At 41.8% G+C, this 26,172-nt stretch overlaps 1 protein-coding gene across 9 annotated transcripts in view; it reads right to left on the reverse strand.

Moving 5' to 3' along the window:
* KIAA0319 (KIAA0319 ortholog) overlaps window positions 1–26,172 on the reverse strand; it is a 58,345-nt gene that overhangs the window by 16,321 nt on the left and 15,852 nt on the right. For 8 of the 9 annotated variants that reach the window (XR_003529460.1, XR_003529463.1, XR_003529462.1 and 5 more), the window contains exons 3-11: window positions 19,686–20,458; window positions 11,659–11,842; window positions 9,386–9,490; window positions 8,622–8,719; window positions 8,138–8,225; window positions 7,498–7,590; window positions 6,770–6,902; window positions 4,777–5,005; window positions 2,353–2,476 (exon numbers count right to left, since the gene is read on the reverse strand). Coding sequence is in view for 2 of the 9 variants with exons in the window: in XM_027654066.1 (XP_027509867.1) it covers window positions 2,353–2,476; window positions 4,777–5,005; window positions 6,770–6,902; window positions 7,498–7,590; window positions 8,138–8,225; window positions 8,622–8,719; window positions 9,386–9,490; window positions 11,659–11,842; window positions 19,686–20,458 (1,827 nt within the window). In the remaining 7 variants the exon portion in view is untranslated. The remainder of the gene's footprint in view (window positions 1–2,352; window positions 2,477–4,776; window positions 5,006–6,769; window positions 6,903–7,497; window positions 7,591–8,137; window positions 8,226–8,621; window positions 8,720–9,385; window positions 9,491–11,658; window positions 11,843–19,685; window positions 20,459–26,172) is intronic. The other variant, XR_003529464.1, reaches the window with a different exon arrangement.

Here is a 26,172-nt window from a genome sequence, read left to right on the forward strand (position 1 = left end):
TGAAATGCTACATAACAGGAGTGGTGGGGTATTCTCGTAGTCCTACTGCTCCATCTCTTTCAAAACCTCTCACTTGGTTCTTTGCCCTCAAAGAAGATACTGACCTGTGTTTTCTGCTGCTCAAGGTCAGCATGATGCCACCAACTTAATGCCAGTTCAGAGCCTTTGAGGATTTAGTGCAAAAACATGTAACCTGTTATTCTGTCTTTAGCCTCTGCTTTTGTGGCATGGTAAAACTGGCAATGCTGCCACTTTCCTGGGTATTTATTTGCCCTTAGGCCTGACTTCAGCAATAGCATCTTTCTAGTTCCACACTATAGCAGGTCTTAAAGGCACCACCACACACTGTACTTCCAATTTACATTCTTGATTTCTGCAGTAAATGCCCACTGTAAAGTTGTGCCAGAAGGGATCATCTACAAAAAAGATATTTATTAAGCAACAACAGGAAGATAAAACATTGCCCTGTGGTGGAATGTGAAACCTTCACGTTGGCAGAAAAGAACACTTTGGATGTAGTAGGCAAATATGTTACAAACAGAAAAGGTATTAAAAAAAAATAAATCTCATGAGGCCTGGACCATTTGGGCTCATTCATCTCTTGGCTCCCAAAACTAAACAAGCATTTGAAAGATACAGCTTTTGAAAACTCCTTGCTTGACACTTTTCCTTAGAAAACACAATGTAATTCTGGTGAGAATTCAAACCACACAAGGACTCTTGCACAAGAACTGCACAACAATAAGAAAACTAAATTGATACTCTGAACAGTTGTGGTGGTTTGAGACCCCCCCTGGGGGGGGGCTGGAAGTGGTTGGTCCCAGGTGAGTTTCTGATGTGGGACCAATCTGAGCTGTTTTTCGCCCCTGTGAAATTAGGATATTACAACAGCTGGAAGGAAGTTGTTGGCAGTGTGAGAGAGAGATTCGGAGTCATGAGGTGAGAGGAGAGAGGCCTGTGGGCCCCTTGCAGGGGGCCAGGCCCTCTCTTCCCCCCCCCAGCTGGGCTGCGGGGAGCCCAGGACAGTATTGAAACTGAATCAGGTGCTGTGGCCAAAGGCTAGGGGGCTTTTCCCCCCACTGCCCAGGAGAGGTGGTGGCATGGACTTGAGAGGCCAGCCAGGGGGTTGGAGCTAGCCCTCTTCCCCCGGCAGGCAGGTGAGGCATTAGAGCCAAGCCAGAGATGGGCCGAGGGGTGGTCCGGAGCCAGAGAAGCAGTTGCAATCATACAGAGATGGAAAAATTCCAGGCAGAGGAGAGAGACAGAAGCAGTCTCGCTGCTACCTTCTGCCCCCCCCTAATGATGGGGGAGGTAGCGACCTTGAGCTGAGACTGAAGCAATGAGAGATGGGCCAAGGGGCTCGGAGGAGGCTCTACATGAAGTTTGGGTGGGGGCAGCCAAAAACCAAAGGAGGAAAGCGGGGAGGAGGAATGTGGTGGGGAGGAATGCCTCCCTGTGACATGTGGAACCTGAGCTGATGCAGCAGCTGGAACAGAGAGAAGCCAAAACAAGCAGGCTTTTTCTGGATAAGGACTTTCGGTGAAAACTATTTGGGGTATAAAAAACTGAGCAAGACCCAGAAACCCTGCAACCTGGAGAGGAAAGAGTGAACATCTTACTCTCTGGGAGGAACCTTCACGAACCAGGGAGAAAGGACTCAAAGCTGATTCCCTGGACCTCATGATGAAGACCTGGTAAAGCAAATGTTCCTTTGCAGTCCAGGAAGAGACCTCAGCAGAAACCGAGGAGCTGGTGGGGGTGCAAAAGACCCCTTCCCCAATACCCCAATGAGAGAGACTTCAGCTATCGCCCTGGAGGTTTTCCTTCTGAACTGATGTGGGAGGACCCCCAGGGGTGGTAGAGATTGTATTAATACTGTGTATTTATTTGCTTTTTAGTTTCTATAGTATTTATTGTGTTAGTAATAAATTTTGATATAATTTCCTCATGCTGAGTTGTGCCTCTCTGAAACCTTCTCTCTCTTGCATTGAGGCAAATTGTGGGGGAGCTTGGAAATTAGATATTTTTGAGGTCAAACCTCCACAACAGCTTTCAAAACAGATTTTGTAGGACATTAAACTGAAGACCTACAATTTAGCTTTTAGAAGCATTTAAACAGATCTCTGTGCAGGTAACCTTACACAATCAGGCTGGTGTGAGCCCTCAGGATCACCACCTGGACTTTTATAATTCTACACTTGTTTTAACTGTCTACTTTGACAGAAAACAGAGGTGGAAGAGTCCTTGATGCAGGGATAGCAGACATCCCTGCAGTGTGGGGACATAAGGCACTGGAAAATAGTGCTAAGGCATTGGGCTGGCCCACCCCAGAGGTGCCTGCAGGTGACTTACCAGGCTGCACAATGAGTGTGACCTCAGCCGTGGACCGCTGCCTCGCAGAGTCTGTGACAGTCAGCTGAAACGTGTAATCTCCTTCCTGCATTGCAGATAACTGGAGGTACGGCGTCCGCACTCCCTTCACAGCATTTGTGAAGACAGAGCATGAGATAAAACAGGAGTGTTCATGGATAATGAAAGGTCTTACAGAGCAAATGTGAGGGAAAAAAATGTTTTAATTCATAAATACGGTGTTTGAGCAACACTTTGAGCACCTTGCAGACAAAGAGGAGGCTTAAAATTTCGTGCACAGATGGATGTAATGTGTTCACGATTGCAACTATCCCTACCAAACCCAGAGAAATAACTATAGACAATAAATCCTACTTTCTCCTGCTGGTATAATTATAGCATTATTTCTGAACAACAGTAATTCTCAATCAGGAAATTAAACACTGATGAAAATTCCTATAGCTCATTACATTTCCTTAGGGATATTTTGAAAACAAACATCCTGACATTTGTTAATATTTATAAAGATTGTTAAACGCAAAATCAGAATTGAACCCAGAAAGACAGGTTTATGAGAAAAAAACCATATCAAACAAGACAACTCTGTCCTGAGTTTACTCTTCGAGAACTATTAGCTGATATCTATGTAAGCTCATAAAATGACTCGGCCCAGCTATAGGTCTTTTTTCTAATAAAATGAACATTCGTGGCATCTCTCACATGGGGAAGAACAAAACACAATACAATTACCTTTGGGGGGTTTTTTGGACAAAGATGATAATGAGAACTAAGGGACTTGATGAACTATTAACTAATCAGCATTTTAACAATGGATACCACATCAGAGACCAGCATCCTCTGGAACAGGTCCAGAGAAGGGCCATGAAGATAGATCAGGGGGTTGGAGTACCTCTCCTATGAAAACAGGCTAGAAGAGTTGGGGTTGTTCAGCCTGCAGAAGAGACCTTATAGCACCTTCCAGTACTTAAAGGGGGCTTAAAAAAAGGAGTGAGAGGGACTTTTTATATAGGCAGATAGTGACAGGACAAGAGGGAATGGCTTCAAACTGAAAGAGGGCAGGCTTAGCTTAGATATTTGAAGAAATTATTTACTCAGTGTAGTGAAGCACTGGAACAGGTTGCCCAGAGAAGCTGTGGATGTCCCATCCCTGGGAAGTGTTCAAGGCCAGGCTGGATGGGGCTTTGAGCAACCTGATCTAGTGGAAAGTATCCCTGTCCATGGCAGCAAGTTTGGAACTAGATGATCTTCAAGGTCCCGTCCAACCCAAACCATTCTACAACTCTGTGATCCTCAGCTTTAGGCACATGAAAAAGATTACTAGTCTGTTGAAAAGAAACTGTAACATGCACTTGCATTTCCACATTAAATACCCAGTGAATCCACTGGATATCTGAAGCAGTCATTCCCTTCTCTCAGGAAGGTTGTTTTAAGGTTGAAAAGCTGTCAAAAACTGTAAGTTGCTTCCATGGATGCTTTAGGGAAGTTTTTTTTCTTGGTGAATGAACAGAAATAAGTCATAATGCTGCAAGTCCTTCCTTAATTCTGTAATTGCCTCTACAGTATAGGTTTGCATCAATATTATTCCTTTTCTAAACAGATCTACAAAGTAATCTCTTCCCAGTTCTGAAGGCCTAAAGCATTTACCAACATAGCAGAAATCACGTCTCACATAAAAAATGGCTTCTCAGTTTCAGTTGGCTTCATTACATTACATTAATTACCTCAACTGCCTACAGAGCTGTAAGAATCTCCAACTTACTGAGTGCAAGTCCATTAAAAAATTTATTAGCTTTTCTCAGATTAAAAAAACCCACAACAAACCAAACCAAAAAAAACCCTCCAGAAAAACCCCAGCCATGAAAATAAGGGAATACATTCCATAAACCCTCAATGGAAATCCATGTTTTAGTGAGCACAAAAACCCATCACAGAGCATGGCTACATAACACTGCCAAAAGGTCTTGTCATCTTTCATGTCAATTCAGAAGATCAGGTTTCCATTTGAGTTCTACTCTCTCCAGGAGAAAGCATTGCAAGAAAACTCTGACTATCCCCACATTCTCTCCTAACCAGTTTTCAGTATGCCCAGCACCTCAGAAGATGGGAACCTGTGAAGCAGGTTCAAGAACAGACAATGTGAACTTGATATATTTTCAAACCACCAGGGAACAAATAACAGTGTTTGGTTGGACCTACAGAATGAAAACAATTATGATCAGGAATTAAAAGTAGTATCTAAAATAAGAGCTGAATACATCTAAGAGGACGACAACAACAACAAAAAAAAGAGTAACATCATTCCAGATATTTCAGTGCTTCTGAGCAGTTACTCAGGTATGTGTTTGCTCATGTTAGAGGTAAAAATAAAAGAGCTTTCTAATCCTATGCAAGGAGAAATTGACATACCTGCATTGCTACAACCTTGCCTTTGCTTTTGGGACTGAGGGACCACTCATAGCTGACAATTTCATGGTCGTCACTGCTTTGGTTTCCATTTAGTGTGATGAAGTTCTGGGGCAAGGTGACTGCCTGATTAGGTCCTGCATTAGCAATAGGTGGATAATCCACTGGTTTGTTGACAGCCAGAAAAGCAATGGTGGAGTTGGCTGCTCCATCTGAATCAATCACTGTGAGTCTATAATAGAAAACCAGTATCTGTTAAGATGACTTCTGCCAAGATCTAAATTCAAAGACTTATTTTTTCTGGTAGTTTTTCATACACTACATAAACCAGAGACACTGATTAGATGATACAAACTTCTCCTTCAGACACACTCATTCCTCAACTAAGATAGGAAAGAAATTCAGAAAACTGCTTACAAACAGAGCTTTCAACATTTGGGAAAAAAAAAAAAGCCTAGCTATTCTGGATCCCAGATGAAACCCTCTGCCTGCAGTCAATGGCAGCTTCACCGATTTCAAACAGATTTCACTGTAAACTCTTAAAAACGTACTCAGTAAAAACCAGGGATTTCATTCATCAGTCATAGTGAAACAGTCCCTGTCAACATCTATAACTAGAACTGCTTTGGATTTTCAAAAGCTCTACTTATAGCACAGCAGTAGATCCTAACTTCTTATTTCTTCGTGGCACACTAACTTTAATAGAGTTTAATATCAATATCAAGTCACAAAACTAAAAAAGTACAGGGTTTAAAAAAATTCAGACATTACTGCCTCCCAGAAACACAAAACCAAATCATCTTAAAATGAGACTGTTGCAGACACCTGAAGGGGATGAAACCTGCCCTCCACAGTGCGGTAACTGACTAATCTCTAATCCTCCTCTGTTGTGAAAACTGCAGACAGCTGACCACATGGAAGGGAACCTGAGTGGGAACAAAACTAGTGCTCATTAGTTCTGTCATTAGGCAACACATACTTTTTGCAATGCGTGCACATCCATGCATATCAAGAGAACGGGATTTTGTTGACCAGCTAATTTCTTGTCAACTAGAACATACTGATCTAGTCAGCCTCCCTCAAAGGTGCAGAGATATAACAATTAATTTCTTAATTCCTTAGGTTTGGAACACACTTAAAAGTATTACTTGCAAGAAAGCTCTTTTTTAATATGGAAAAAAATTCACACTAATTTCTGCTGCTGTACAATATGGAATAATTCCAGTAAAGAACACAGAATGAAAGCAGAAGCTATAGAACTTTTGGTGAAGCTTATGCAAACCACCACATTTAATGTATGATGGCTTCGACATTCTGCTGATGCTTCACTGATATACAATGTATTGACTGGTAGCCAAAGAACACAAGCTGGGAAGTGTGAAGTCTGCCTCTGTGAAGACAAGTTAAAAAGTTCAGAAAAGGGACTTTGATTTTCATTAAGCACCCCAAACCACAAACATTGCTTCCATTGTGTGGACAAAACCCAGCTTCAGCAGTGCATAAATAGAGGAAATCAGTAGCAGAGCAAAGACTCTTATGAAGAACAGAATAAGTCTCAGTAAAATCAGTACATAACAATGTCTTGCGAGGATCAGTCTGCCAATATTATTCTGTCTGCCACCACCCTTCAGGGGATGACTTTGACACCCTGACTGCATAATTTCATCTCAGGGCACTAGCTATCTTCTAAACTGGGGAAAAAAGTAATAAAAAGAGTTTTGTCACAGTTGTTATTGCTGAAAGTGGGAGGTATTTAATTTACATAACTTTGTGCTAAAAAGTATCACTATGCTGGTATCACAAAACCACTGCCAAGCACTTTTTAATAAAACTGCTCCCTAAGTCTCTCCTCTGTGCAAAATGAAGGGTAACAACATGCAGAAGAAAAATGAATTTTTCTGTTTGAGGAGGTAGATGTGAGCACAAAGGGAAACAAGCATTTAGCTGACATCACAGAAATAATTAAAGCCCCCAAGGAAAGCATCTGTGCAGGTACCTGAAAGTGTAGTTTCCAGGAACAAGGTTAGACAAGTGCAAGACAGGTGTGTCAGCAGATGCCTTCTGCTCTCGCAAGGGACCTTTAATTTCTTCCCAGTGGTAACTCACAATCTTCATGTCATCTATACTTTCTACATGCATTAAAGAAAAACATATCAGTTTCTTGTAGCAATTGAGGAAATGAATGCTAAAGTCTTTCATGCACTCATCTCTTACTGGTTTTCTACACCTCTCTCTTCAAGTACATTTGAAAAGGCTTCATAAACCACAGATTCCAAGTTAACTTTGGTACAATTTTTTGAAACAATTTTTCACACACATGGATAAAAAAAATAAAAATTCAGTCTCAGATTGCACATTCCAACTTGTCTACTCTCAGTAACTATGAATATAATTACAACATCTCATCACACCCTATGTGACAGCTCTCTACCAAGGCCCCAGCTGTACTGGCACAGAAGAAGCTGTAAGAGTAGCTGCTGTTTGGACACAGCAGCCCCTGACACATTGCATCTCAATCTCCAAGTGAAAGGTTGCATTTCATGATGTTTTAAATTTATTAAAATAATTTATAACTGGACTCAAATCTCCAAAATAAATTATGATTTATCAGGGAACTTCTGAGAAGAGTGAGAAGAAGCAATTCCACTTATAACTGACAAACAATAATGTCATAACTGTATATTAAAAATACAGGATATAAACACAGGAGGGTCCAATACATACGACTGCCATCGATGAAGGTGGAAGTTGTAGGCAAAGAAACTTCTTGCACTTTGGGGGAAGCAACAGCGACAGGTGGCTGGTTAACTCTGAGGGCTGTGAGAAAGACGAGGGGAAGAAAAAAAAATATGAGTGAGAGCCCAGGCAAAACTAATGTTAAGTCTACAGATCAACAGTCCCCAGTGATTAAATCCAGATCAGACAGCTTTGCAGCGGCATCTGCTGTCCTTTTCGGACAAGGGAGAGAAAAGGTTATTGAATAGCAGTGTGCTGACACAGCAGTCTTCCACTGCAGCTGCTTTGAACAGGTATAATTCAGATCAGACCCATGCACTGTAATTTGTAGATAGAGTCAGATCAGTGCCTAATTGCTGTACTGGAGAAGGAATCATAAAAGGTGACATGATGCTATCTCGGGCTTTGCCTGAGGAGGGTGAAAGACCAGAAAGCACTTAAACACAGTGAGCGAGCTCCTTAGCTCTACTTCCTTAGGACCCTTTATAGACACCAAGACATGAAACATGTCAGCATGACCGGACTGCCAGATGTCCTTGACAAACAGTAACAGATATGCATGAGGAGATAAGCATGCTGTACAACTACTTGTGTTGAAAAAATTAATTATTTCAGCCAACTGACTTACCTGGTTTGACTGTGACATTTACAAAACCTTCACCAAAGGCATTTACACCAGAAACTGTCACTTTGAAGGCGTAAAGTCCCACTGATAACTGAGACAAACACAAAACAAATTGGGTTACATATTGAATTATCCAAAAGCAGTATGCATAAATCTGACAATCATATTGTAAACAGAGAAAAATCTGGATATCTGAATCCTCAAGTTACTTTTATAAACACATTCACAAAAGACCAGTAGTCACTGCCTGGAAGTGGGGAATATGAAGCAAACACTTAGGAATTTTTTCTCTATTTAGAAAATTATTAGAGCACGCTAAAAAAGACACTTCTAATCTTGCATAGATTTGGTGACATGCACAGGTGAAGAGATTCCAGATGACTTGAGGTCATTTGAACTCCTTGAATCAAGGTGCCTTTCCCCACAGGTTACAATTCTGTGAAAGGACCACACAGACACAATGAGCCTGAGCTTACAGCTCACTTACATGAGAGAGCTTCAAAGTCTGGCTGTGCCTGTGCTCCATTTCACCACCGTAGTCAGCAGGGTGGCTGATAAGGTTCCACTCATAGGTGTAAGCTGTTTCTAAGAACAACAACACAGTGTAAGAGTGATCAGTTCTGCCTTCAAGATAAGAAAACAAAAGAAATCAAGTTCACCATCCATCAGATGAAACGCTAAAGTAGGAAATCATGACTGCTGCTCTTTAAGCCTTCAAAATGAAGCAGTATGAATCCATGTTGAATATCCAGTGTCTTGCAACTTGGTAAAGCAGCAAGGATGTAATGGACTTCACAAATAACCTTCGTCACAAAAACGAGCTTCACATGAAGTAAACATGTTTTACACAGCTGCCTATGAAATATGTATTAATTGCTGCTGTAATTCAAAAGCTGGCAGTTTTAAGGTAAATGTTGCATTCAAAACTTACTTTCCCCACTTCCCTCCCATTTTACAGTAAGATGCTATAAACTGGGCCACATCATCTTTTAGCAGAAACTACAGGCTTTTTATTGAACCCTCTTGCTAATGAGTTTAGGTTCTGAAAATAAAAGTCGGTTAAAAAAATTCATCCTTAAAATCCAAAGGAGAAAATCCTCTCTGCAGTTGGAGCCACAAAAGAGGTAGCAGTAGGAAATGAGGAGAATTGTTTTATCCTAAGGTGCAGATGTTCACATAACTCAGAACTTGTCTGCATTTACAGGTTGGTAGTGTGTGCATCTCCTTGTATACCAAGGCTACTCAACTCACCTGTAGATGGTGGTGGGACAGCAAAGGCATTCAGCTCAACCTCATTTTTTGGTAGCATCACTTGTATGTTATCTCCAGCAGACACAATAAGTTCTTTTACTGTATCTAAGACAGAACAAGTACACTATGTTATAACAGATGGAATTGATATAAATTTAGTATCTTCAAATATTATTTCCAATTGATTAATTAAAATTTGACAAACACTCTATAGGGAACAAGCAAGAATAATTAAAAAAAATTCCTCATGCACAGCAAAATAATAATCTACTATATTCATAACTGTGGTTCCCTCATCTTCCACCAAACCAAAGTTTTTCTTCTTCCCCATCTATGAAGTGTCATTTTCCCTACTTCTGTTTTAGAGAAAAGTATTCTGATTATTCCAGTACATCACAGGTAACATTGCTCTACATAAAGAATGACATATTTTTATCAGTAATTGGATAGAAATGCAGGAATTTAAAAAATACCAGAGAAGACAAAAAGGCTATTTGCACTAGAACAAATATCATTAAATAAAGTAACATAGCTCATACTAGAACTAAATATCACACTGTCTTTCACCAAGAAGCACTGCTTCTATGTGTGGCACTTGTATGTCATGCTCCAATGTCCATCTCAGTGTCCCTTTTAAAAACTGCACTTGTATAGCAGGGTAAATGAACTGCACACTCAATCCCTTTGCTATCCAGTTCTCGTCTGTGAAAACTCTTTCCTCTTCCAAAAAATGCCTAAGTACACAAACACAGTCCCCAACAGAAACATACTAAAGCACAACTTCAGTAAAGTTCCCATAGACCTGAATTTCAAAGGTTTTAAATGTCTTCCTTTTAATATTGGGAAACCACAGAACAGAGGTTCTCCAAAAGGCAACATTCACGAGTGTATAAACATCCAACTTACAAACTTGGAATAGATGAGCAAGAGGCTACTCAGCAGTGGCAGCTGATGAGCTTAAAAATGGATGAGGTGAAGAGGCCACCCTGGCAGCACACTTTCTGTCACTGCTAGTTAAAGGCACCCAAGGCTCCACAACTGATCACGGGAGCTGCCCTGGACAGTTCTGGAGTGGAAGTTTGCACTTGGAACTCCACATGAGAGGAGAATAAAATGGCTAGAAGAGGGTGATGACCAAAGGAGAGAAGGAGGAACTGTCATTGGCTGAGAACACACAAACTTGAGGCAATCCCTGTATAAAGCAGTAGCTACGGTGAGATTCATCACAACCTTCCCTTCAGCTTCTTCTTCCAAGCTACTTTTTGAGTCCCCTTCAACCTCCTCTTGTGAAGGAGGAGGAGGAGCTGCCTAGTCAACAGTCAATGGTAAGATGATCCACTGTCTTGGAGAGGGATCTCTTGTAGCTCATCTCTTCCTGTTACCTTCTACTGCTATGCTGCCTGGCAGGTTGCAATTTGGCAAGAATGTCCCAAACCAGACTTGCTCTACCAGGAAGCAAAGGGCTTAGCTCTCCCTATCCCTTGGTGCATCAGGAGCGCAGAAAAACACACATCTGTGCTTTTCTGCTTCTTGTGGTCCTTCTAACCCTTTGTCAGGGTGCCCAGGGAAAACTCAGCAGGAGAGAGGAGACACTAACATACACACAGAATTTAACACAGCTACAGGGGACGTAGTGGCTAAACATCCTTTTCAAAATAGAAACTTTTGCTCTGCAGCTGGAGTGTGATAAGCCTCCTCGCCGTTTTGAAACTGCAGCAAAACTTTCTTTTCCCAGGATGAGGAAGCCATATTCTCCCCTGCTAAGGGCTAGGCCTCTCCTCTACTAAGGGCTGAGCTTCCTCAGGTCCCACTTATGCTGCTGCATGTTATCTGACAACTATAGATAGTGGGAAGCCTACTGGAGAGTTTCTGAGAGGGATCAATGTTCTGAAGACACAAAAATAACCATATGGTTAGAAGAGACTATTCCAAAACTTCAGAAAGTCTCAGGTATTGCTCGCCAACTATAAAAATTAACCCATTTAAAAAGACAGTCTTAATCTCTGCTTTTTACTTTGCTTTATTTGCTTGAGTTGTAATTTCCCGTTAATGATGGACTTGGTCAGAGTTTTGCCACAGAAGTAACTGGCTAAAGATCTGGGGTTTGCAGTGTTACCATAGGTCTACAGGCTTAAATTGGGATTATGTACCATTTGGATAAAGAACAAGCTCATACTAACAACGGGGTGGAAACCTGACAGCAGTAAAGCCACCCCCAGTCGCAGTCCAACCTGCAGAAACCCCTCAGATCTCCAGCTATGTCAAAACATTACCTGCTTTAGCAGCAGTAGCAGGTGGCGTGAACTGCTGCATGGGCTCAGATGGCACAGTGTTAGTGGGAAGTAACATGACCCCACCTTCAGTGATGTTCTCTGGGGACACTGTGGGAGTCTGGGTTTTCTCTGACACACCTGGGAAGGAATCCAATTTATCTGAAGAAGAGGAAGGTGTAGCAGCCTGAAAAAATGAATTATAGGGAAAGAGTTGTCATAAGTGAGACATTTTTCACATTTCTAGATTTAGAAGTATGCTGTTTTTCAACAGCATACAGGATGACCCTAGTGATTTATGTTACTAGGAGATTTTATTCCTGTACAAAATATTTATTGAATGAGGACTAGTTTTTTGTTTGTTTGTTTGTTTTTCCCAATCAATCTTTTAAGAAATACTAATAATTTTCCAAGTTTCAAATGCTGAACAGTGTAGGTTATAGTAATGAGGTAACCTGAAATACAACTAAGGCTATCAGTTCTCAAAATTAAATTAAAAAAATAGTAGGACAGGTCTAAATACAGTCATAAACCTTTAAAAGTCAATTACAGAAAGTCCAAGTGGTATTATTGTCTTCATGCTGTACACACACAAACATAACAGAATCCTTGCCTCTTACTACATCTGCTCAGAACAAACTTGCTCAGCCTTTTTATCTCCTCACCAGTTATAAAACACCCTACGTCTCTCTCCTTCAGTCACCAAGCAGTAGTGCTGTTCTCACTGCTCCACCTTGTTAGGAAATCAGAACTGCAGCAAATAACACAGCAAGTTTAGCACGAATAACTCAGCACTGTGTGAGCCTTGCCTCCCAAAGACACATAAGCCTCAATGGGGCAACAGTTTTTCCTTAATATACTCAAGACTTATTTCTGATCTCACAACTAGGGAAAAGCATTTTTCCAATTATGGCTGTGTGGGGTACATGAAGACATAACATAGTGCTATTATTTGTACATAATCTATTTACTGAAGAATAGGATTGTGAAGGTTGGTAAAATGTGCACTTATATCACAAATAGCTGAGGCGGAAAGGGACCTCTAGACAGCCTAGTTCAACCCCCTTCCTTAAAGCAGGGTTAGCTACAGTAGGCTAATCAGGACCAAGTCCAGTTAGGTTATGAGTATCTCCAAGCACAGAGAATACACAACCTCTTTGAAAAATCTGTTCCTGTGTTTGACCATCCTCACAGGAAAAAAGATGGGGTTTAATGTTTAAACGTAATTCCTTTGTATTTCAACTTGTGTCCATTGTCTCCACTGGACAGCGCTGAGAAGAGCCTAGCTCCATCTGCTCTACACCTGTCATAGTTATTTATACACATTTGTAAGGTGCCCCTGAACCCTCTCAGTTCAAGGCTGAACAGCCCCAGGACTTCATTTCTCTTTGTATTTCAGGTGCTCTACTTTCACTCTGCAGTTTGCCTCCCCAGGAAATAAGAGCAGCTCAGCCTTGTGGACAGGAGGAAAAGCTCCCTGTTCAGCTAGGAATGTGAAAACAATGCCAGGGACTTCCCAACCTGTGAGGAAATAGAGAACATGGAAGTCATCTGCAACTCCATCTCTGCCTTGAACAATGGACAGAGAGAAAAGATCCCTGTGCAGTTGGGAGAGTGAGAGCAGCGTCAGCAATTGTGGCTGACTACTGTGTGAGGGTGCTGAGGACCACATCAAGAGTTGCACCTTCAGGTGAATCCATAATGCAGACAATGGAAGCACCTCTCTGGTCACACCTTCAGCTCTGCTCGATATGCAGACAGTAAGATCTCTCTGAGCAGGTGGGACACTGACAGCAGCATCAGGGACTGTAGCTCCCCTGAAGTAGTGTCTTCAGCAGACCAACCCCAGACCCTCAGCAGGAATCTCACCCTTGACAACATTATCATGCACAGTGAGAGCCTCAAGCACATCCTGCCTCCTATCTTGACAAAAGGTCTTCCCTCCAGACAGCTCTCCTTTACATAATCACTCCATTCCACATCTTCCAGAAAGATCTTTACCCCACCTGAGCAAACGAAAGTGTTTCCTTGCCTTTCAAATTTGAGGGAAATCTACTTTTCTGAGCTTCCTCTGGCTTTTTTCCTCTCCTGAACCTTTGGCAATCCATCAGCTGAAAATCAGCCATCTTGGCTTTATAGGACAGATGGAGACAAAGTCAAACATACTTTTTCAGGGACACTCTATTCTGCAGTGGCACCAAACATCACTTCAGTCAGCAAGCCTAGGCAAGATGCTGCAGTCAGAAAAGGCGCCCTGTTGCACCGTCACATCTGAAGTGGCGTCACAGCCAAAAAGACGGCTTAAACTAAAAACATTAGCAGGCAGCAGACAAATGGGGCAGGGACAATATCAGAAATTGAGTTCTCAGGCAGAACCTATTACTGAGAAATTTGCTGGAGCAGATGCAGAAGGCAAGATTAACCTAAAATTCCAGCTTCGGAAATGAAAGAAAGAAAAGAAGGATTCTTTCTGGGAGTGAGCAGGGTAGATAGTTCTATTGACATGGGCTTTGTGGGTTGTTTGCTTTTACCCATTTGTACAGTCACTACTGCTTGCAACAAACACACCAACGGTGAGGGCCCACATCCTTCAGTTCTCAGGTTTGACTTGAGTGCACATCTCTTGAGAATTCCAACAGAAGTTGAGAACACCCCCATAATCCAAAATGGGAAAAACAAAAACAACAACAAGTGCTATGCAGGAAGCTCAAAGTTACACTGCAGGCAACAGTATCATGCCAAGAGGGATCCTTTCCCACTTCTGGTCCCTGGCTGACCCCATAGATTGGGTACTCTTTCCCCCTCCCCCCCCCCCCCCCGTGAATGTGAAGGATAAACCCTACCATGTTTCCTTACTCCATCCTGATCCTGCAGGCAACCCAACAATCCCCCTCAAGGAAACATCTTCCTCAAGTACTCCTAAAGACAAGTGATCAGGACTCTGGAGAGTCAAGGGCTGTTAGTGTTGCACTTCATATGACTGCTTCCCCAGCAGTGATTCCTCCATGTCCCTCTGCACATAGGACTACTACTTAACTGCAGTACCATTTCCTCTTCCTCATTTATCTGCAAAACTTTGTGGAAAGCAGCTCTGTCAGCAGTAAAACTTTGCTGGTCTGCTTGTCCCTGCTTCTCTGCATTCAGTCACCTGTCTAATGATTTCAACCAAGTAAGATCCCTACTAATTGTGTAGTTGGGGTGCTGAAAAAAGAGCAAACCACCATACAGTATGACAGGAAGTGCAGATTTCAAGAAAGAAATTTACCTTTTTGGCAGGTAAATCTAAATATTTAAACATCTTTCAGAGGTTTTATACATATCCTAGAGATCAAATCAATGCATTTTTAACCAAACAGAACCAAAATAATATATGAACATCTCTGATATTCAACTTCATTCTAGGTCTTAAATATCAATTCTGAAGGTAAGCCAATTAGACATTAAAAGGCTCACCACCATATAAAGTCTGTCAGTCGTCTTAAGGTTTCTTAGGTAGAGCTTTATGCATTTTGACTGCACCATTATTCCTGCAAATACAATAAGCTCAAGAAGCAAGTCAGGCCTAACCTACTGAACATTTGAAACACTGCAGCAACAACACAGCAGCTGCTAGAAATTAAGACCTGAAAAACCTTACAGACCTTAGCAGATCAGCAGCTAACTGGAAATTTTAAAAAGACAATTAATATTTTACACTTCAGGGATGGGCAGCACTGCAGATTTCTGTTCTGGGCAGCTTGGCAGCATATACTCTGTACAGATTTCTAAATGTATTCATGTTATTGAGCTGCTAGATGGTGACAGTCCCTAAGATCACTCTGAAATCCGATGTAAACCCAACAGTCAGGTTATTCAGTTAAATGACAAAAATTCTCTATCCAGGTCACATACAGAAATCCTTTGCACCTGACTGCATTTATGGCAAGGATGGTCCAAGGGCACAGGCTCTGGAGGTCTGTGCTTGTTGGTCTCTCAGTTTAAAATCTGTCTCCAGGTCCTCGCTCAAAGAACACAGCACCTGAGGACACTGCATCTTGCTGACTACTGTGGAGGGAGAGAATTGCATTTTTGCCACCCTGCTCTGTCTGGCTTGTCAAAACAGCTTTGTCTGGAAGCTGCAGAAGGGAGTGTGTCAGCACAGATCTAGGAGATATAGAATTGCAGTGGCAGAATTAAGAGGATCATAGGAATATATTGTATAACATGTAATAAACAGGGTAATTCATTAAAGTTATTAGCAAATATGATTTTAAGACCTTCACATTTTCATAGCGCATACAAAAAGACCACAGTTTGAGAGGTTGTCTGAATTATATGCCAATGATAAAACTATTTGGGGACATCTCAGCATTTTTAATCCAGTGTAAAAATTTAAGATTTCCTTAATAACAAAATTTGGTTTCCAAAAAAAGTTTGTCAGAAGGAAACACAAAGATGTGCTGAACAATCCATATGAGATTTGATAAAAATGTCTGCTTGTTGGAGAAAGAAACACGTAAGAGGGAAATCCTATCACCAGAATTTGTCACAGGCCTTTTTCACCAGGGTCACAAGTAAAGTTCCCAAACCAGAAAAACCTGAAGCCAAAACCTGGAAATTTGTGTTAGCCATACTGGTAGGGTTTGGGTGGCAGAGGACTGGCTGCATGGGTTACCCCTGTGGTTCCAGACAGTTTGGAAATGGATGGAAGCAAACCACCATGCATCAACACTGCAGCCACTCAAACACAGTTAAAAAAGGGCCACTGGGGACAGGGGATAGAGGAGAAGGTGGGAGGATGCACAACAGGAGACATGAGAGGGAACATCTGGAAATGAACACTATTGAGCACAGGGCTTGAGACACCGCCTTGGAAACAGGCACTTCATGGCACCTCCCAGAGAACTGAGGCACACAGAGAAGCCCATACCAGACAGATGAAACAAGTAAGAACGAAGGAACAGCAACAGAAAAGAGAAATAGGCAACAAAGGCAAAAAAGGAAACTGCCATACACTGACTCCACTCTCCCATGCCACCTGTCATCTCACCTAAGGGACTGAATATAAACTGCAGTGAAAAGAAGGGGAGTGGAGACTAAGAAGGGAAGAAAACGTGCCTGAAGTTGATTCTGGGGAAGGCCAGGGAAAGGCCTGCTCATCATCTTTTCTCTACAAATGTCTAAATTCAAATGATACCCACTTGGGAAACAAAGGCTGCACCTTTGCAGTTTCTGCTTCTCCAGATTCTTTCTTTACATTAATAGAACGCCTTTAGAGTAATTTCTCCATACATGCCATGACCAGTTTTCAGTGCTATCCCATCAACCCTCTTCTGCAGCTCTGCTCACAGAGCACTTCCTGATCATCTTCTAACTATAGTTGTCTTACTGGCTCCTCAGCATCACTACCAGCTGGGGATAAAGACTGACCTAGGTTTGGAGTTTTATTCCTTCTGCACTGAAATAAGTAAGCTCATTCCTCAGCCTTTACACTGGAATTTCAGTGGCTGTGCTAGCATAATGTTAGCTTAATATAAAGATCACACAAGAATGACTTCTTTGTGTCCCAGTAAGAAATAGGGTTTTTTCCATTCCACTTTACAATAAACACCCATCTACACAGTCAGTGCACAAAGAGAAAGAAAAATCGTTCTATTCTGGCTGGGGTAGCAAAATCAAAGTAGAGATTTACAAAGTAGGTTTGACCATATATATTATTACCGTTGCAGGATGTGAAATCTCAACTTTCATAAAACGGTAATCACATGATCCCTTAGGGACAGGGAACAAACTTGCTCAGCTCTGCCACATAGTTCAGGTGAACTCAAAGTTTCATGGCTTCCGTAAGGCAGAAGGCACAGTCAGTAGAGATCCTGACAAGTGTCTAAAGTTTAGCACAGTGCTAATGGTCTTCCATTTGACAGCAAAATGTAATGGAGGCAAGTTTCAAGTGTTACTGCATGCCCAAAGTGCACAAACATGGTGGTGCATGGAGCTACCACAGGTTCTTGCTGTGGCTTAATTTCCAGCATATAGCACAGGCAATAACTGAAAAATGCTTGTAAACTATAGTACAGCAGTGGTGGGATGTCCTAAATTTTAACTTTGTAAAAACAGCTCAGCTATCGCCCTTTGTTAGAACTAACTGCAACACTAGTGCATGACAGAATGTCACTCTAAACTTTATCAGTAGGGACAGCATACTTTGGTATTACACTCTTCACGTATACACATATATGTACGCATGCTAAGAAAAAAACTATTAGGATCTACCCCTCTCTTCTAAACCTCCATGTTAATTATGCTCATTTCAAGGCATGCATGGTAGAAACTTTTTAAAACAAATCTCCCATCATCAACTCTGCTTGTAGAATGAGGACCCACTTTTCAACTTGCAATAGCACTTGATCCGCTATCAAATGTTCTTCCATACACATGAAGATGAGTTCTAATCTCTTTTCACTCATGCCAATACACTTCAGACCAACTTAGACAATCATAAAAGTCACAGGCTATCTTGAGCCTAGAGGAAGTGATCCTCAAAAAGCAACCTGCTCTCATGGACAATCTCCCTTGGGAGTCTTCCAAGCAGATCCCACAACAGGCCAAAGACTGCTCTACTAAAGTCCATGGTTGTGACCCTGCTTTCTAACTTATTCCTGCTCCTCTTAAGAGCCTCCACCTCACAGCCATATCCCCAACAAATCCCTCCTTGCCTGTAAGGGTGAGGCCCAGCAGTCTCTCTCCTCAGTTCCTCAATGACCTCTGATAACTTCTTGAAGTTATCATCAACGTCCTCCAGAAACCTCCTTCATTGCTTGTGCCCTGCTCTCTTGCCCTTCCAGTAGGTATTCGGGTGGTTTAAATCCTGCCTGAGGGCCAGGGCTGTTAATATGAAGCTCCTCCCAGTTGCCTTAAGTCTTTATCTTCTTCCTCCTGACCAGGCGGTCTGGGGCAGACATGCCCCCTCATGTTGCCCACTCATGGCACCCTCATGGCACCCTCTGATCAAGAACAGAGGACAGAGCTTGTGAGAAGCTGCTAGAGGCTCCAGCCTCTGCTAGCTTTCCCCTCCCAGCTACAACAACCACCCATTTTCCTCATAACACTCCCAGATAACCCCCAAAACCAGTTCTTAAAACATCTAGAAGATCTCAAAGCAGAACCCAGAAACTGCCACACCCTTAGGTTGCAATGGTATCCAAGTTAGACAGTATATATAGACTTGCTGTTCTCCTCACATACTTTTGCCATTTCAGTCATTCCGCCCAAGAATCTCAGTTGTCACAGATTTCATGCAACTTTCTTATTAACTTGTATTTTTCTTCCCTACAGTAATGTCAATAAATAACAATTTTTACAGCAAGTAACAAGTAGGTGCTGGTTACAAAATCTGGTGGAATTTACAGCAAGTCAGCTAATACTGCTTAATTTCCTCTTTCTGGCAGGAGTGTCAAACCCAGGGAATGCTGAATTTATAGCCTGTTTCAACTTTTCAACTGATCTTAAGAAACCAGGGCCCCTTTAGACTCAACTGATCAAACTGGTTGGCATAAATAGAGAACAGGTCCATCTTACTTAAGTATATATATTAGATTTTAAGTATGTAATTTACTTTTCTTATTGTCACATGTAAGTTCTTACTGAACTTACGTTTACTGGTCTTGGGCTTTGAATACTAGAGGATCCACTAGTATTGCTCTGCTAACTTCCAATGAGTCACCATGGGTGAGAAGTGAAGACAACTGTAACACTATTACACCAGGTTCCAAGCTCACTCATTTGTACACTTCCAAGGAAACCCCACAGTGCCCCAAAAGAGCACTCTGCTCTTTATCATCTGATTTAAAAAAAAAAAAATCCTTTGGTGATTTATCTGCTTATTAAGACAATCCTCTTCCCTTCAGCCTTTTCTACACTGTAACAGGCCTGTTAAGTCATTTGAGTGCTGTAATATTACAAAGCAATTATCTCAGATTTTCAAAGATTTGAAAAACAAAACAGTTGCCAAGTAGCCTCACTATACTCTGCCTGATGAGGGGCAAACATACCTCTTTTTGCAAAGCATCATCAGGTTGTGCAAGAAGTTGAACAGCTGCTTCCCTTTCAAATGTCTTCCCAGGGAATGGTGTAACCTCCAGGAGGGATGACAACCTGTCTATGGAGTGTTCAGCAACAGAGTTCAATTCAGAGATGTTTTTATTTGAAAGGCTTTCCACCTTCACAGTCTCTCCTTTCTTTTCAGCAAAGTCTTCCTGGTTATCTCCGTCATCACTTGTGGTAGCATTGAAGCCATTTTCACCTGCCATCATCAGGCCCCAGTCAGCATAATCTGTGCTCTCCTTCTGCTCATGTTTGATGCCCATCTGAAATGGGTCCTCCTCCAACTCTTTATAATCATCAATGTATTCAGGTATCTCCTCAAGGCTGGGATCTTTGCCAAGCAGAGACAGCTTCTTCAGGCTACTCACTTCCTCAGATGGCTCATTCTGGTGTCCCAGAGAGTGGACCATGCTTGGGATCACTTGCCCAAATCCTAGCAGCGAGGCTCGCCTCTGAGAAGGCCTCAGCACAAAAGTAAGATAGGACTTTACAGTTTCAATTTTTTTAGGTTTGCAATTCTCTTCGTGTTGGCAGTTCACGATGTAACAACGTTGCTCAAACATCCAGGACAAGTCACAACCAGAGAGGTCACAACAAGCTGCGATGCAGTCGGACACTGACACGGCATGAGGAACTCGCATAATTTTAGTGGTTTCTAAGTTGGGAGATATTACTGCACCTGAGTACGTGGCTCCTTCTCTGCACTGCTCACAACTGGAACCTGAAACAACACCACGAACATAAGGCACAGCACTACAACCAAGCCACAATATAGTTTACTGTGACTATAAATGGTTTATCACAGAAAACAAGATAAAGACAGGTGGTACCCGGGTTAAAAAAGCTCATTTTCTTTCACTAACATCACTGCTCCCTTTTTTTCATCATATCCCTTTGCAGTAGTATTTGTACTTTGGAGGATTTTTCAGCATAGGATCTTGATATGTTTTGCAAATGTACCTTTTACTCCTGTGTTACAAATACAAATACATAGAGAGGAAAATGAGTTGCCAACACTTAAAATCAAGAACAAAGTAGGGAAAACACAGAATAAAAATAAATCATGGGGTACCTTCATTACCCCTACAGCATAGTAAGCAAAATACATTTTAAAAAAAAAACTTAAATAAGATTCTGTAGAATATCATTGTTTCATTTGAGTTAGAAGGCAGCAAAAATCTACACAGGAGAAAGATTTGTCATCTCATCTGAACTTCATGAAGAGTTCCTCACTCCAACATAATTGCTGGGCTTCATATAAAAGCTGGATAAATTCTCAAACTTTTGCTGCTTTACCCAACAGTTCATGTGAAATCCCAACAGCTTGCTTCAGTATGGAGCATCTTTCCTTCATTCATAGTGAAGTTGAAATCTTTTAGAATGACATCAGAATTAATTTCATAGCGCATCACAAACTGAGTGCGAAATGTTCAAAACAAGTATGAATCTCATATCTCAGTCAATTTTTAACATCTTGTCTAGGTGGATTTTTTCCCCTGGTTATAATTGCTCTTCAGAACTCCTCTCTCTAAAATGCAACTTGAAAAATCTCATCATGCTTCAAGAAACAGTTGAGTAAAACCAGGACATTTTTCTTCTGGTTTTCAACTAGACTTGCTAACTCAACAAATTAAAACAAACATGTGGGGGATTTCGGCGGGACCGAGCCCCTGAGATGGGATGAGAGAGAGTGACTGAAAATGGAGGCCCTGATCCCGACAACATACTGATGCACCCCAAGAGAGCAGAAGAGCAGCGGGAGAGAGCTGTCCTGTGGGAACAGAGAACACTGTCTCATGAGAACAGGAACACTGTCTCATAAGAACAAGGACCTGTTTTGAACAAGAGTGGTTGGGAAAAACATAAACATGACAGAAAAATAAGAGCAGGTGTGCAGGAATGTTGTGGAAATGAGCAGGGTTGTTGCAAGAAAGAACAGAGTTGTTGTGAGAAAGTAGAGTTAGGAAAATCCACCTATTAGCTGTAAGAATCTTAGTGTGTGAGTTTGAACTAACCTATCCGTGTGGAATACGTGTGTCCAAAATCTGTACTTAAGGGGCTGCGAAAGCAGCCTCGGGGTTCTGTTTTTTCTGGAAATAAAGTTTCTTGCTGAACCTTTTCGTGTCGCAGTCCGTTCCAACAGTGACACAAACATGTCACCATTGTGGAGCTAACAGCAATGAAAGGCAAAGTTGACTCTGTCTGCTTTGCATTTCTGTTAATGTCATTAACAGTTGAGGTCTGGCAGTAGAAACCTCATTATTCACAATAGTATAGGGCAGTAGAAAAAGAAAAAGGCAGCTTGACTAATGAGCTGAGGGGCAGGAAAATGAAATCAAGGAGTAGGAGTGCGCTGGTCATAGGGGCTGATCATGAGCCTTGGAGATGCAGGGATTCTCCTACACATGTGCTGTGTCCAGCACCACACTACAGTTCCCACCACATCTTCTGGGCTAAACTGGAGCACCGTCCTTCACAAGTCATTAACACAGCTACTGAAATACCTGTGAGGCATCATGTTGCCTGGGATGAATGTAAGCTTCCAAAGTAAGTTAAGTTCAGCACAAAAAAATAACAAAACCAAAAAAACCAACAACCAAAAAAATTGTATTGCATATTGAGGGATAGAGTGGACAAAACGTTACATTGGTTTGCAGAGCCAGCTGTGGAGAGTGAGGAAAAACATGAAACAAAACCAAATTTTAAAAAAGACTGATGACTTGCAAATAGATATAGTTGAATAGGAAGATGACAAAAAGGATAAAGAGCTTCAAGAACCATTTTTTGACTCTAGCTGCTCCTTCACACCGAACTGGGATGCTGTCTCCTCTTCCACTTTACACTTCCAGTGAAAAAAATCTATCCAGGGCAACATGCACTTGAAACCTATCCTGCTCTAACAGCCTAGATATGTAGTACCTTTATGTGTACCCGGGTGATACTCAAGATTTGTGCAGTTTTTTCTTTCACATTGCATATAAACTTTTTCTCTACATTCCCTCTTACCTCCAAGAATGTAAGACCCTGGCAGAGAATTGAATTGTCATCACAAGTCTTTCCTTTAAGTTGTCTGCACAACAAGGGAGCCAGAAGAGCTCTGGATTAAAATGGGGTATAGGAGTCAGGCAGCCCATTCAACCATTCTGTCCTTTTGCAACCACATCAATTTAGTTAATCCTGTAAGTCAGTTGAGGGATGAGAAACAGGCCTTTAAAAGGGTAAAACAGGAACATAATTCTGTGCAAATGTGCAATATTAAGTCAGGAACAATTATTACTTCAGGAACAGGACTATTAATGCGGGCCAGAAAAACTCCTTTGAGGACTGTTTTCATCCCCTCCCCTTCTCTATTTCATCCCTGAAGGAGAAAGTGACCAACCTGTTCAAACAAATTTGAAAGTTCATTATTTATTTGTTCAGAAAAGAATGACCAACAATTCTTGTCTTAGAGACAGGCTTATGTAAGTGGGATACTCCACAGCCCTAACCTCAGGACACGCTTCAAGTTGTCAATGAGGTTCAAATCTCTCTGCCACTTTCAGTTTGATACATTAGTTACCACACTGCAGAGTCGACCTCCCTCAAAATTAATGGTGCTCCATTAGCCATTGTGAGAAACAAGGTCAGTACATTCCTAAAATAATTATACACTTGGAACCTAAATCTCACAAGCAAGCAACCTAATCACAGGTCTTAGCTACCTGCTTTTTCAAATGTCAGAAGGCCTTGGTTTCATCCCAATAAAGAATGGAAAAAACATTAAACTTCTGAATTTCCGTACAGTGAGAAAATTATTTCCCTGACAACTGTAAATTAAATCTAACACTGCAATCCAAATCTCAAAGTAATGAAAGTTTCATCTCTTGCTTCAGCTAGTCTTATACCTGAGCTGGAATGTAGCAACAGGTATGCAAGAAAGGATGAATTTAGTAGGCTATTTCAACCTCACACTAGGTGTGTGTACATCAGTTGTCTTCACATGGAAAATACATCTACTTAGAGTGAACTTAATCTGATCTCTAATTCCATATTCCCCTTCATCCCATCCAATCTCCAGTCTGCAATGGGCTCAAATAGGGGTAGTGAAATCTCTTTTTACATAAAAATTACTGAAAGTGTGTCACATGAAAGGTCACATAGTAAAATTCATGTCTGCTTCACTATTACCTGCTGTGAGAGGTCATAGAACAGCTATTTTCCTTGTTAACTGAACTCAAGACATTAAAACACTGTTCTACTCTGACCAGTAAGAGCAAAAAAACTAGCATCATGCAATACTGTTTGTTTCTGAAGTACTCATTCAAGTTACCAATAGAAAGACTGCTTCCCTTTATTACAAGCCCTGAAAACCCTCTGGAGCATGAGCCAAGAGCCTAGAAGTTCTGAAAGTGTTCTCCTTCCTTTTAGCTGTACCGTTATGTCTGCAGTAGGACAACACTGACATATCCAAAGACCTAGTCAGGCAAGTCGATGACCCTTAAAAAGCCAACCCATACCCCCCACTAAAACCCTGTTAAACAGCCACACAGTGGAATATAGACTCACTCTACAGAGATTCCTTCCTTTAATGAGGGAACGTCCACACCCTTCGAGCTGCATGATACCACTCCTTCACGCCTTGGTGTATGAGTCTGTCGATGTCAAGAGCCCAACAGGAACACCGCTGTTCCTCTGTCACAGCTGGTTGGAGACCTTTCCTCAAGGGGACATGGAAACTAACTGCAAAACCTAACAGATGCTCTCCCCCATGCTCACACAACCATGAGCACTTGAATGATTTGGCAGCAAATATTCCTTAGTCAGTAAGTAGCAAATTGTGACACTGTACTAACACCAGGTTCATCACGGTCAATCACCCCAGTATTGAAACCCTGCAAAGACAGAACTGCTCTATTTGTTTTCCCCAGCAGCAAGCAGTCCAACAAGAAGCAGAAAGAAGGGGCAAGAGGGAACGTGCAATAGAGAAGAGCTCAGATTCAGACCTTGCACCAAGAAAAGTGACATTTGATCAGAATCACTTCCCATTACCTTCTTGCTGGCAGCACAGCACTGAGAGGGAGGTCATAAATCTTACAGCTGGACTGCATGGAGTTAGAAGCAGGAGGCTAGACTGCACAACACCTCAAGTGAAATTACCTGCCAATCCCTCTTCGAATTTTTGTTGGAGTGGATAATCTCAGAACAAAGCACACAATATGCACACATGAAGTATGAGAAAACTGAGAGTCAGACATAAGAACTCTTATATTTGCAGAAATGCATTTCAATAGCAGTATTTGCAAGGTCTGCCTCAAATACCAAATTAGAACATGCCTGCTCAAGATGAGAACTAGACTGAATTGATTCCAAGGTATTGGATTCTCAGTTGCAAAGTAAACTGTTAGTTCTGTGCTGGAAAACAATGTCTTCTATAGCAATGTCTTATATCTCTCATAAGGAAAGAAAGTCCTTTTCTTTTATACATTAGCATAAAAATAATAATTAATGGTCAGAATAATTTAAATGTATTTCAATACAAGCTGATTTCACAAATGAATGGATACAAGACAGTGAAATGAGATTATAAGCATTATAAGGAATGTCTATATGGCTAAATTAGGAGCTGCATTCACAGGTTTTGGAAGCAAATCTTCCAAAATGCATGAGATGGTGAGTGACACACTAATACCTATTGCCACATCCAGCTCAAGCATCCTAAGAGGCACAAACATTAGTCAGTGATAGATATCTGCATCCATTAGGTGATCTGCCTACCGTTCTAGCTTTGTTTTTCATTGTTTTATGTGCAAGGTTTTGGGAGTTGGGGGGGGGGGGGGAAACAGACTGCAGAGATGGCTCCTGCGAGAAGACACCAGAAGCTGCCCCATGTCAGGGCAGAGCCAGTTACAAAACAGACCCACAACTGGCCAAGGCTGACCCATGGTGACAGCTCCTCTGTGATAATGTATTTAGTAAGGGGCAAAAAACCCTGGCACAACAGCAGCAGGCAGAAGAGAAGAGTAAGAAAACATGAGAAAAACCATCCTGTATACACAAAGGTCAGTGAAGAAGGGGGAGGAGTGCTCCAGGTACCAGTGCAGGGATTCCCCTGCAGCCTGCGGTGAAGACCAAGCACGTTGTCCTCCTGCAGTCCATGGACATCCACAGTGAAGCAGATATCTACCCTTCAGAAGGACTCCACCTCAGAGCAGGTGGATAAGCTCTGAAGGAAGCTGTGAACCCACAGAGAATCCAGACTGAAATAGGATCCTGGCCTGAACTGCAACCCCATGATGAGGAGCCCACACAGAAACACATTTTCCAGCAGGACCTGTGGCCCCAAAGGGGATCCACACTGGAGTAACCTGTTCCCGAAGTATTTTCCTGTGGAAAGGACCCATGCTGGAGCACTTCTTCAAGAATTTGAGCCCATGGGAAAGACTGTATGCTGGAGCA

Source organism: Corapipo altera, unplaced genomic scaffold (assembly GCF_003945725.1).
Source record: "Corapipo altera isolate COAL_440 unplaced genomic scaffold, ASM394572v1 60, whole genome shotgun sequence".
NCBI classification, from domain to species: Eukaryota; Metazoa; Chordata; class Aves; order Passeriformes; family Pipridae; genus Corapipo; species Corapipo altera.